General features: G+C 36.8%; 1 protein-coding gene across 4 annotated transcripts; it reads right to left on the bottom strand.

Annotated features, from left to right (window-relative positions):
* Window positions 1-7,013, bottom strand: MKK3 (mitogen-activated protein kinase kinase 3). Of its 4 annotated transcripts, none has more exons than XM_010250302.3 (11): window positions 6,747-7,013; window positions 5,171-5,361; window positions 4,838-5,092; window positions 4,257-4,475; window positions 4,007-4,144; window positions 3,681-3,848; window positions 2,824-2,937; window positions 1,627-1,734; window positions 1,279-1,370; window positions 714-1,107; window positions 1-431 (listed from the first exon to the last, which is right to left on the bottom strand). In XM_010250302.3, the coding sequence occupies exons 2-10, from the start codon at window positions 5,270-5,272 to the stop codon at window positions 747-749; spliced, it is 1,557 nt and encodes a 518-aa protein (XP_010248604.1). In that variant the 5' UTR covers window positions 5,273-5,361; window positions 6,747-7,013; the 3' UTR covers window positions 1-431; window positions 714-746. The 4 variants fall into 4 exon arrangements, with proteins under 4 accessions (XP_010248604.1, XP_088742614.1, XP_088742616.1 ...); XM_088886488.1 differs by having other exon boundaries at window positions 1,573-1,734; window positions 6,747-6,994; XM_088886490.1 differs by having other exon boundaries at window positions 4,257-4,528; window positions 6,747-6,807.
* Window positions 7,014-13,467: the final 6,454 nt, after the last annotated feature.

The raw sequence follows: 13,467 nt of genomic DNA, 5'->3' as shown, positions 1-13,467 counted from the left end.
TTTGCAAAAGATATTCGTGATTTGCTGGAATTAGTCCTAAAATATTTCAGCACATCAGTACAATTCTATGGCTATGCAAATTCAGAAACTTGAGTTTTCAATTCAGCTTGGAACTTGAATGGATACTTGATCGAGTAATAATCGAACTGACAAAGGAGAGATATGAAGCTGGATACCATTTGCAAGCACATCTGACCTGTACTTCAAATTCAATACTGTTTGATTCATAATCAGTTAGTTTGGCATTCATGACACTTCACATGGCACCTTTTCTCTAATCCAATCCATAACCTTGATCTTTCTTGTGAATCGTGTATCTACTTCTCACAAACGGAGAGCTTTATAAGTGATAAATACTGGCAACAGATATTTGTGAAGAGCACCCTGAAGTCAAATAGTTCAGGAGCAAATTTTCCTTGGTGCAGGAAGGCCTTCACGAAAAATATATGCCACATCAACAAAACTAATAATTTAAGAAATGATTTGAGCGCCAATAATTTAACAATGGATATTGCATTAAAAAGAAGGAAGGATAAAACCGGATTTATGTAGCCGACCCCATATAGTTGGGATAAGGGCCACAAGGCTTGGTTGATGAATAATGATGATGATGATCAACAAAACTAATACATGACTTCATTCATTGTAAAGAGTACCAATTTCAGTATTAAACAAGAAAGTTGTAAATGCAAATAAAGAATAGATGCACTGACCTTGGAGGAAAAGAGATGGCCACTGATAGTTTTCTATTGAATTATATACAGTTCTTGCTTGGCAATAAAGTAGCGTCCAATAACACTGCTTGGCTCCATGATAAACTGCTCCTGAAACGTTCCCATTCGTTTGCTTGCTAAATCAGGAGGGATATCTTGAAAATTGGGCATACCATCTAACTGCATCCCATGCCCACAAATAAGGAACTGATTACCAATAATTAAAGACCCTGATACACGAATTGCAATGTCATATTGGCCATGTGCACGGCATTGAAGTTTTTCCACAACATGTACAAGTCTTTCAGGGGGCCAGTCACCAGTTAATGTCCTCCGTAGATTTGACAATGCTGCAAAGATATTATTTGGGCCTATGTGTACCTTCTCTGAGAAGCTAACAAAAAGAAAGTGTTTATTAGTAATTGAAGAAAGCTTCATGATCATCTGGATCTCTAGATACACCATCTTGACATTTTCTAGCCTAATATTTCCAGAGTAAAAAAACCAACCCTTAATTCTTTGACAAATGCTAGTATAGAAATGTGTACAGATAATCATTCATTACCTAAAAGTTGAAGACTCGTTATACAAGCCTTTCATATGATTCCAGAGCTCGTCAGGTCCATCAAAAAGTAAATAGTAGTGGATGGTAAGCATCTGGTCAGTCGGTGAAAGAATAGATTCATAAAGTCAATATCAATCTTCAGCTTTAGGTGATATCAAGTTAACACGCATGGAGATAATATATATTTACTGGAAACTTTAATAGACATAATAGCAAATTGGTAATGTTGGGCCCTCATATCTGACATCTATGTCTACATTAAGGTGACAATATATGTGCCTATATCCAACTTACATAGACGGGCAACATTTTCATGGACAATGGACAATAGAAAAGTATTAGACTCACATCAGCTAAATCCTTCATCCTTTGTGTTGGATCAAAGACACTTTTGACAAATGCTGCTAGGTCTACTCTTGCATTTTCATACTTTGTAATAAAAGGGTGAGAGAGGAGCTGCAAATCATTCAATAGCAAAAGATGGTTAATACCAAAATCCAAAAGTGTAACTGAACAAGAATTACACAAGCACAAATAGACTTGTCATGAAACACTTTAAGATTCACACATATGGACAAATAAAAACAGAAATTTCCTATAGTGCTACAAAGAATGTTGTATGCTTTCCAGTTAGAGGAGCATATGTTCTACTTTTCTAAGAAATATTGATATTTGCATAAATAACATAATGAGCAAGATGGGACAAAGAGGGCATTGTCTCTTAAGATGCCAACTTGCTTGGTAGAGTGCACAAGTATTGAACCCATAGACCTGCGTTTGGAACTATCTCTACCCAATAACCTACCAATCACTATCCAAAAAAGGGGAAAAAGATGAAGAAAAAAGAAAGAATAGAGGATATTAATAGCCTGATGACGAAGGAGTAATTTCTATATAGGAATGTCTGAAATATATTATTGAGCACATAAATGGAAATAAGACAATAGATGTCAAGTGTGAATCATTTTATAAATCAGATAATTGAAGATGGTCTTAAATATACTGTGTAATAAACAAATCACTGGAATAAAATACAAAAATTGAAAGGGTTGGAACTTCTAGAATGTCAGAACTATAATCCTTCAAAAATAACAAAACAACAACACAACAAGAGTTAGCAGGATATTTCCTAACATTAATTGGTCATGGCTGTACAAGACAAACCCTTGCCAGGAAATTCTTATCCAACTAAATTACTTTTAACCAATTCAAACATCCTAAGGACCAATCGTGCTCAACATGAGTCCGGATCTCCTGCCCACATTTATTGCAGCCACACATGGAGAACATCTCATCCTCTGCATAGTATTATGCAGGGGGAGATGTTCCCAATTCACGGGGGGTGGTGTATTGTGGGTAGGCGTGGGCAGGGTTCTCGTGGGTAGGAGATCCGGAGTCACTCAACATTGCCATGTTTAACCCATACTGTAGTTACATGATATGTTTAGGATTAGGAAATATAATACAACTATCAACCAAATCAATAGCACATGCAGTGATATCTATTATTTTGCTTATGCAGTGATATCTATTATTTTGCTTTACCTGCTCTGCTGTTGGTCTTGCATCTGGATCCTTCTGCAAGCAAGCGTCAATAAACGAGCAGAATTCTGGAGAAAGTGAGTATTTTGCTGGTGAAGGAGATGGATCATCCAAGATCTAGCATAAAGTACATAAGATTGTAAACAATATAACAACTATATGGAAGTAGATGGAATAAATGTCAGAATGCAGAGAGAAGCATGGTAGCACAGACACAAAATGGCAATAGCCGTGTTGAAGGCCCTCCCTAAACTCAATAGCTGACCATGGTCTTGCATGCAGTAATTTCCTAAGTTAATCTGCTAGCCATTCTGGCAACAGACATTGACAAAGCCATACAACTGTCCGATGCAATACTTAGTTATAATGACACAATGACATCATAAGGCTTCAAAAATAATAAAATCCCATAACCATATAGATGTATTATGGTTTTAATAGTAAATTCTTCAATTTGAAAGAGGTTGCATTATAAAATCCATGCCAACACATACATATACTATGATGCTTCAAAATGTTATAGTTGGATCTGGATAAGGTCTCAGAAGTTACAGTACATGTTGGGCTTGCTTGGGTATGAAGTTTGTACCAGATTCTTACAGGATCAGTACCAGGCCAGCCTTTGTATGATCTAAAATTGGCCCACTGCCAACCAGATAGTACTTCATAATATATTAACATGACATCCTATATATCTAGTTTCAAGAAAACTTTGTATGACCAGTAACATAATAGCATATATTAACATGATAGCAAATTGGCATTATGTTATGTCATGTTGGTTATGGTGTTACTGAAAACTTTAATAGACATAATAGCAAATTGGTAAAGCCTGAAAATTGGAAGTTTTGTTGCATCACCTGTAACATAAGACTAACTGGTCCTTCATTGGATGTATAGGGGAACTCTCCTGTACCACACTCAAATAGAGCTAGTCCAAGGCTCCAAATGTCAGCTGGATAAGAGTAGCTCTCATTTCGAATTCTCTCTGGTGACATGTATGTTACAGTGCCAACAAAAGTAGCACACTGGTAAACCATGTTGACACATCAGTTAATCAAATATTTTGTATTTACTTTTCATATCAAGTTGAAGCAATAAAAATGAAAGAAAACATCTCAAAACAACAAATCCATAACCCATGATACGAAGTAATAGAGTTGCAAGAAGTATAACCATAACTAACCATTGCCATTGAATTCTCTAAACCAGCACTAATGCCAAAATCAGTGATCTTGGGCTCCCCCTTGAGGTTTATGAGCAAATTTGCAGGCTTTATGTCTCTGTGAACTAAATGTCGTACTCCATGCAAGTAGCTTAATCCCTTGACAAATGACACACAAGCTGTAAAATGCTATGGCATGCTGTGAATCAAGCGAAGCAGTGCATGAAATAAAAAAAATAAAATAAAGAAAACAGCAAAGGAAGGCACTTACATGCAACAGTTTCTGAATCATAGATGAAAGAACTGGTTCTGGTATACATTTTTGCACTCTTAAGACATCTGCAAGGGACCCTCCATCCATGTACTCTAAAGCGATACTTATCTGCCCTGAGTCAGGAGTATAAAATGCCCCATGGAATTCCACCAAACCTTGATAACAAGGTGCTTCACATAATGTCCGTATCTCATTAAGAAGTTGTTGCCTCTTTTCCTTTTTATACATTACAAAATCATATGCATAAGAAAAATAAAACATCATGGTATCTGAAGAAGAAAAGAAACTCCTCTTAGTCTCTTATATTTCCATAACATCAACCTCTATTTTCTTGATTATGGATTATGTATATCCGGGCATGGTCCAGGTTTTGGATTTGATAGATCCAATCTGATGGTACATCAAAAGGAACACATACAATTATAAATAAGGCATGCATACAGTCATTACACTAAATAATTTTTGATTTCTTCAAAGAAGTTTACTTACGTAACATTGCAGATGAAAAATACCGATTTAAGACCCAAGGAAAATCAAACAGACAAGAATAAAAACAGTTCAAGCAAGAAGAACCAAACCTTCTCAAAGATATTGATCTTCTTTAGTGCTAAAATTCTATGAGAGGGTATATGGATGGCTCTCTGAACAACACTGCTTGCACCACTACCTATGGCACCAAATACACGCATTTCATGAGAAGCACATCGGTATGTCTTCTCACTATTATCTGTTTCATCTATAAGCACAGATGTGCGCTTTTGCAATCCAAGCTCATTGATGTTGTAAATGCCACAAGATCTGCTTAATAAGTTAACAGTCCCACCATCTGACAACTTTGGAAAAGCAAGAGGTGTATTAGGAATTTAGAATGAAATTTATCCCTGTATGTCAGCATAATAAAGCATACTTACCATATATGACTCACAAAGATCCAAGGTTGTTCCACCTGGGAAGCCTTTTTCAGCATCAAACAAAGGAGTAAGCTTCTTTTTCAGCTCTTCCAGCCCAGCCATGATGATATACTAATATTTTTTACCATAATAACAATGTAGAATCATTAAGATCTTCGAAACAGCACTGTCTAAGTAGAATAATCAACTCCCTGCAAACAAAACCAGCTTCAGACAGCTTTATTTACATGCTATGTTATTACTAGGTAGACCTACTTGATTTTAGAGTTGGAAGCTCCAGTGAGAAAATGGAGATAGAGAAGAAGCATTTTGAAATCAAGGTAACTGGATTGACTTGCTGTACTTCCACTAGAAAGAGGTCTACACAGCTAAAACCATATCGAAATGAATCCATGGTCACCCAGGAAACAGTGCAGGTGTGCAAGAAACAAATAAAACTCAAAGACTAACTAGTTGGCGTGTTTCCTGTACAATGAACTTGAAAAACACCACCAAATGTATTCTCCTTCTATGCTTTATCTTTATGCAGAGCTTGATCGGAAACTCAGTTCTTGCTTCTAGTATTATTTTAGAACGAGTGAGAGGAGGGATCAACATGCATGCTTTATACATAACATAATCCATCAATAAAAAGTGCTCTCTTTATGCAATTTATTTTCAAACCATTTCAATTTAATTGTAAAAAAACTGATTATGGTCTTAGAAAAAAAAGGTTCGATCTTTAAGACAACATAAGAAAAACGTGAAACCCAACAAGCGGGGCTCCTAGAGATAATGCAAACATTCTAAAGTTACATTGTGGAAATTGTGAGTTTTTCAGCATTTCTTAGTCATCCCTTGAAGTAAAAACAACGTATTTTATCTGACTTATCAATGACCCGGCAAACTATAACTCAGCATCCGAATAATACAAAAGTCATAGTATTTACACCAATTCCTTGAAACGGAGGCAAAGTGAGAAAGGAAAAGAAAACTGAGGTGGATCGAAGTTAGGAAATATGGACATTTCTACATTTTCTTTAAGACCAATTACAGAAGCAATTTGTACAATAATTCAAGAAACGGAGCACAATCTGGTGAATTATGAAGAATCCCTAGACGCATCTAAAGAAATCGGGTCCAATTGCCACCTTAGTAAAACAAGTTCAAATTCACTGACTCAACTGGTAATCTTTCAAGACAAAACGGATAACGAACCTCCTGTTGGGGAATAATTAACAGAAAGAGGATTGTAATCCAGAAAATAGGGAAGAAACAAAATGGAGAAAAAAAGGGGCTAACTCAAAGTAACCTTTTCTCTAGCGAACAAGGACCAGAGTTTCTGAATGGGAAATCTTCGTTTCGAGTTTCACCAAGCTACCAAAATTCCAATTTGGATTTAAAAGCGAGATCCAGACTACCCAGTAGAAAACAATTCATTAAAAAATGTAAAACTAAACAATTCCCAGAAATAACAAAAAAATTCAACACGAAAAGGAAAAAAAATACAGAATTCAAAAGGGAATCTTTTAACAAAATACAGAAACAGAAAAGTTGAAGAAGAGGAAATTGTAGAGGTGAAGGGAGCATCACATACCGGTGAAATGGGAAGACTAGACGCGAATGGAAATCCGTTTAGTTGGAATTCCGGTTTCTTCAGTTTCAGCGATCGAATTTCTGCTTCTCGTAATTCCGCATCGAATGAACAAGCCACGTAGTTCCCCAAAGCGATGACACGTGCCCCGTTAGCAAATTCACTTCACGATTCAATCTCCTGCTCACATGATCCCTACTCAATCCTTCCAACGCGTCACTACAGCTGCACATTGTCCGTGGGCGTTTATTGATAAAACGCCACAACATTAGCACTACATAAGCGTTGGCGTTTGCATATGAAGCAAAATAAAATAACTGTTTGGTTTTATCATTTATCAAATAAATGGTAGAAAACTGAAATGTTTTAATTTTTGTGTATGAAGCATTTGTAAAAATTCATATTCTTGTTTTTCCCAATATCTCAATGTTTCTTAAAACCAAATGCTGATGTGGCGCACTTGAATAGGTATTAATTTGAGGTAGAGAGTAAAAAACATTTAAAGTGAAGCGCAATCAAACAACAAAAACAATAAATGTTTAAAGTAAAAAACGTTTAAAGTGAAAAAGTATAAATAAACGTTTAAAGTGAAAAAATATAAATAAACGACATATCCGTAAATGCCCACAAAACCAAACACATATACCTCCCGTATTGCATTACCATTCATGATGGGGAGATGCTCCTGATGTAAATGTGACGTGGGTAGGTGTAGGTAAGACTTGTGGGTAGCAGATCTGAATCAGAGCTACGCTTCATTTCATCAACAATCTTCAACATTCTCAAATCTCAACCATCTTGATCTTGATGGAATTGGGATCTTCTGCTAACAAAACATGTTCCATCGTATATGAGATGTGTGGTGTGAGATAATGTTTGTAAAGGGAGTGGTCTATTGCAGTCCTTGCCACACCATTTTCTTATGGAGTCTGTTTGGATATGCTCCTCGCACCAATTTCAATGCGTCTCAGACATAAGGAGCATCTTTCATATTTTGTATTATTATCTAGGGTAAATCTCTTAAACTACCCCTACTATTCACGAAATTGAAAAACTGTACCTTTATTGTTTACATATTATCTTAAGTTATCCTTAAGTTTTCTGACAATTGACATGCCCGTAAACTCTAACGGAAAAAAATGAAATATTGAATTTGCCCTTCACTATTCATCAAATTTTTAAAATAAAACCCAACTGATGAAAAACCCCTGATTTGCAATTTTTCCACATGCAAAAATGGAAAAATGGTGATTGGGATTTTAGCATTTAGCGGTGTTGGATGCAGCTACTATTTAAAGCCCCGGATGCAGCTATGGTCGAGCATTTTATTGCAATCAACGGGGATCAAAGACCGTAAAGCTTCCCCAAAGCACTAGTGGAGGATGGCTAACGATCTTGTAATCAAGTTTTTATGAATCCTAAGAGATTTAATGAGTTTCTTTATAAGTTTGATTTTTTTTTTCTACTTGGCAATTCCTCTATTGCTATAACCAAAGCAACTAAAATGAAACGAAAGCCAATAGTATCTCGAAAGAAAGAGAAATCGAAGGAATCTAGGGTTCTTGATTTACCTTCCAGGAGTTGGGAATTGCGGAAATAATAGAATGAAGAGAAGCAATGGAAGATTTGTAATGAAGATGAGCCTCTTCAAGAGCATCACCACCCATTTCTGAGTGATGAGACGAATCAGAAGCATCACCACTGGAAGAATGAGCTACCGGCCACAAGTTGGGTTACAGAGTTTGTCATTCATGGATGAAAGGTTCTGAAAGGCTGCTTTGATTGTGTTCTCTAAGTGCTTCAGCCCCTCCACCACCAAATCCTACGTGCTTTTTGTGTTTGATATCATGCCTTTCTCTTCCATGAGCTTGGTAAGTTACCAGTCCTAACGTACCTAGATCTATCTAGAAACCTACTTTCCGAGGCAATCCTGGCGGAGCTAACCAAGCTGAACCTTGCAGATAGCTTGGCCGGGAACCCTAATCTCTGTAGTGTGGAATTAGTAAAACCATTCCCTCGATGCTTGAAAGTAAAATCCACCACTGCCTGGTTTTAGTCGCAGTTTTTGACTATTCCGATTCCTCTATTCCGCGGTAGGTTCGACTAGAAAGGGATGTCGAGCTGATCACAATGGAAGGTGGGATGAGAACAGAACTAGTGGAGGATGGGATCATAAAGCTTCCCCAAAGCACTGACATCGACAGTGCAATTTGCCGTCCGTAAGTTGTAGTGACGACCACAATACCAAAATCACTGCCACCATTGCAACTTCCACAAGGGTGGTGAACAATAAGGGTATTTTAGGAATTTAAAATAATTATCCCTCATGTCACATGTGAATGAAGTGTAACAGAAGATTAACAGCAAGGGAGGTTTTGGACAATTGATAGAAAACTTAAGGGTAATTTAAGAGAATATGTAAATAGTAAAGGTACAATTTGTCAATTTTGTGAACAGTAGGGATAATTTAAGAGATTTACCCTATTATCTATGGGAAGATATTAGTAATACACAATAGGATGGGACTGTGGGAAAAGTGTGAGGTGCACTTTGTGAGGAGTAAATTCCGATTCTTCCCTCTCGTCATCCTATGTAATAGGGAGAAATGCCATAGCCAAGGCTGGAAAACTATTGGATGAGGAATTTAGATATACTCCCAACAAACTCTCCAAACATTGTCACAACATGCCACTACACCTGTATATTGAGAACATTTCTCCCTTATGACAGTATTGGGAGCATTTTATTGGTAAGAGATCTCTACCATAGAATCTGGATATGCTCCTCACATCGATTTCACAGTATGTATCAGTTGTACATCAGAAACATCTCCATTCTTGTATGTTATTATTCATGAGAGATGTCCCCAATGTACAATCGGATGTAGTTGTGAGATCCATGTACCGTGAGAAGCATATCCCAATACCCTATCATGGGCAACAGGGCAAGATGTTTCCGGTGTACAGCTGTAAGGCTGTTGGGAGTTGGGACCCTGGGTTTAGGACCAGATCCAAATCCAGTGGATGTGCGGTGCATGCCATGGTGATTTTGAGGGCATGCTTTTTTTTTTTATTTATTTTTTTGTCATATGAAGTGTCAGTATTTAAGGGAAATATAACCGAACCGGTTATATTTTAAAACATGCAATAAGACAAATTTGAATATTTACTATTATCATACATTCGATGGGTTTGGTTTACTTGATATAACCGAACCGGTTGAACCAATTATAATGGTTTTAATTTTGAGTTTTGTGCCTCGATTATAATTGGGTCAAGACTGATTTTTTCTGTTTCACATACCGGTTAAGACCCTTATGAATAATGTTATTAATAATTAATAATTGGGTCAAGACTGATTTCTGGTTATTTATAATTTTTGTTATATTTTATGTTAAAAGAGTAAATTTTATAGAAGGTATATAAGATAATCTTGATTAAAATGCTTGTTTTATCAAATATATTATCTCAATTAATAATTGGCTCAATTCTAGGTTTATTTTATATATAGAACCGGCTAATAATTAGTTTGGAACTAATCCACCCTGAACCTTTATTCTTGAACCAGACTCAATCCATTGACAATTCTATTTAATGAATGCTATATTAAATTATGATTAAGCAAAATGTTTGGATATGGTCACTGATCAGAACAAAATGCCAAAAAAAGATTCATATAGCATAACCGTATAGTTTGGATAAGACTTGAACGATGATGATGATCAGACAACTATTCGCTTTATTGGTAAGAATTTAAGACTTCAGGGACACGTTTAGCTAGGGACAATCTAATGCTTAAAGTATCTATTAACACCAAAAATAATACCCATAATAACAATAGTTCATTTTAAGGTAGAATTACTAGGACTGATTACACTTTGAAATTATACGCAACAATAAATGATGTTGCATAGGAATTGGGAAGGACTTTACTACTTATAGATTAATTCTCTTTTTAAGGAGATCTTATTTATTAAATAGTCCACTAAACCTTAATAATTATATATCCACGAGCTCAGATCTGCTAACCACAATACGCTGGCACATGTCAGCCACAAGATGAATATATAGGAATATGTTTTTTGCTCACACCAGATCTTGTTTCCCAGAAGATATATACTACAGCTGCAGATCGGTAACAACTTCCTTGCATGATAATATACAATTATGAAAGATATTTTTAATGTGGGGTTATTGGATTTTGTGTAGGGACGGCAATGGTCCGGGTTTGGAGAGTATTTTGTAAATTTTAAAGTTTAGACTATTTGCCTCTAAAAACCTCTCAAATCTCAATTCATATCTTCCACAAAACCCATAGTGGATTGGATTTTGAGAATCCAAACCTTTTCCACATATGAAAGTGCAAAAACCCTATCTAACCCTACCCTATCCACATTCAAGGGTAGGGGCGGGTTGGGTAAAAATCCGCATCTAATTTTCTATTATTTCTTGTTATATAAGCAATAAATAAGTAAAATAACACAAATAAACATCAAGATTTCTAATTATTTGATTAAGAGATGTAAAAAATACATAAACTATCAATTATCCTTCACATAAAATTCAAAATATTATTAAATCCAACACCTAGTACATAAAGTTTATATGCTTTCCAACAATATGTGGGTCGGAGAGGGTCGAGTTTAGCCTAATACCAGACCCTACTCGTATCCGTATGGGTTGTAGAATCCCCAAACCCGTACCTGCCCCAAAACCCGCCATTTGAGCAAAAAAACCTGCCCCATCAAGGAGGGTAGGGGCGGGTACCCACTAGGTAGGGTAGAAATTGCCATCCCTAATTTTGTGATCAGCCTATTGTGGTCAACATATTTAGACTCGTTAGGATAAGTTTGGATCTACTTGGTCATAGGTGATTCTACTTTTTCACAATAGATGACGAGGCCGTGCTTGCTTGCTTTTTTTTTTTTTAATTTTTGAATGTTGGATCTTGGGTTTGGAGACAAAGGCAACCTACCACAAGTGAACGCATCAATGTTTTGGACATATGAGGCTCACCTAGGACCACACTTTATGCGTATGGAACAATGGTGTATTCACTCCTAAGGCTACATTTGTTTGGGGTGTAAATTCATTTTTACACCGATGAAAATGGTGGTGCCGGTTCAGTGGTCGATGGAAAATGAAACTGGATGGATTTGAATTTTTACATTGATGGAGTTTGGTTGTCACAGAGTAAAAGTGAAGCTTTCCATTTTGTTTTCGCTCAGAAACTCTTCCTTTCGTTGGACCTAGTTATTTATCTGTAAAAGACTGGATCTCTCCTTAGAATTCTCCTAGCTTCTATTTCTGCATGCTTTGAAACGTTGGAAACTTTCACTCGCAATGGAGGCAGCCACAGCTGAAGGGGCCGACTGGACTAGTGTTTTTCTTCCTTCTGGGTCCTCTCCGGCTCTCCCTTCGGATGTGGGTTCAGATCCACTGCTGCAACTTGCAGCAGCAGTGACGGAAAGAGAAAAAAAGGGGGGAAGAAGAAGAAGAAGAGAGAGAGAGATCACTCACAACGGATCCAATCGCAGCCGGAGAGGTCGACTGGACTAGCATTTTTCTTCCTTATGGGTCCTCTCTGGCTCTCCCTTTGGAGGTGGGTTCAGATTTGCTGCTGCAGCAGCGGTGAGGGAAAGAGAGAAAGGGGGGGGGGGGGAGGAGAAGAAAAAGAGAGAAGGAGAAGAGCTAGCCGCAGCCGGAGGGGCCGATTGGACTAGCGTTTTTCTTCCTTCTAGGTCCTCTCTGGCTTTCCCTTTGGAGGTGGGTTCAGATCTGCCGTTGCAACTGATTGCAATGGTGGTGACAAAAACAGAAAAAGGGGGGGGGGGAGGGAGAAGAAGAAAAAGAAGAAGAGAGAGAGAGAGATCACTCGCACTGCAGCTGGAGGGGCTGACTGGACTAGCATTTTTCTTTATTCTGGGTCCTCTCTGGCTCTCCCTTCGTAGGTGGGTTCAGATTTGCCGCTGCAACCAATTGCAATGGCGGTGATAGGAAGAGAAAGAAAAAAAAAGGAAGAAGAAGAAGAAGAAGAAGAGAGAAGGAGAAGAGAGAGGAAGAAAAAGACGGTAATTTTACATCAATAATTTCAATGTATATATTATATCAATTATCAATGTAAAGAAAATTCCAAATGAAATTTTACATTGATTTTCAGTATAAAATTACATGTTTACCAAACACATGTACAATCGAATTGGGGTGTAAAGTTTACCCTGGTTCGACTTTCCACCCCAAACAAATGTAGCCTAATAGGTTGCACCACAACGTTGTTTGGTTTTGTCTCCAGCCCATCTAGTTCCAACCTTAACGTCCACTTTGAAAAAGTGAAGTAAGCCTGACTTATTAGCCACTCTTTAAAATATTTAATGGATTTCTTAGAAAAATAAAACAAATACACATAAAATAACAAAGCAATAAATTAATTAGTCAGTTCAGCCACTTCATTCATTATCAAACAACCTCTCAACCTATATCAAAGTAGCATTTGCTGCTTTTCTTTTTCCATATCAACTTTCAGCTTAAAAGCTCTGAATCAAGAATGTTCGGACTTGGTACATATATATATATATATAAAGTGTGCATGTACTTTGTACATGACAATTGTAGATGATAATAATGATAGAAATAGTGTATTCAAAATTTTCTATAAAATTCATGTATTTTTTTTACATTTTTTGTTTTTCACTATTAATCAGATGCAGATTGCAAAATTTGAATCT

The sequence above is a fragment of the Nelumbo nucifera genome, chromosome 4 (genome assembly GCF_055504915.1).
Source record: "Nelumbo nucifera cultivar China Antique chromosome 4, China Antique-T2T, whole genome shotgun sequence".
In the NCBI taxonomy this organism is placed as follows: domain Eukaryota; kingdom Viridiplantae; phylum Streptophyta; class Magnoliopsida; order Proteales; family Nelumbonaceae; genus Nelumbo; species Nelumbo nucifera.
Note: the sequence above shows the minus strand (reverse complement) of the source record. Positions and strands in the feature narration are given on the sequence as shown.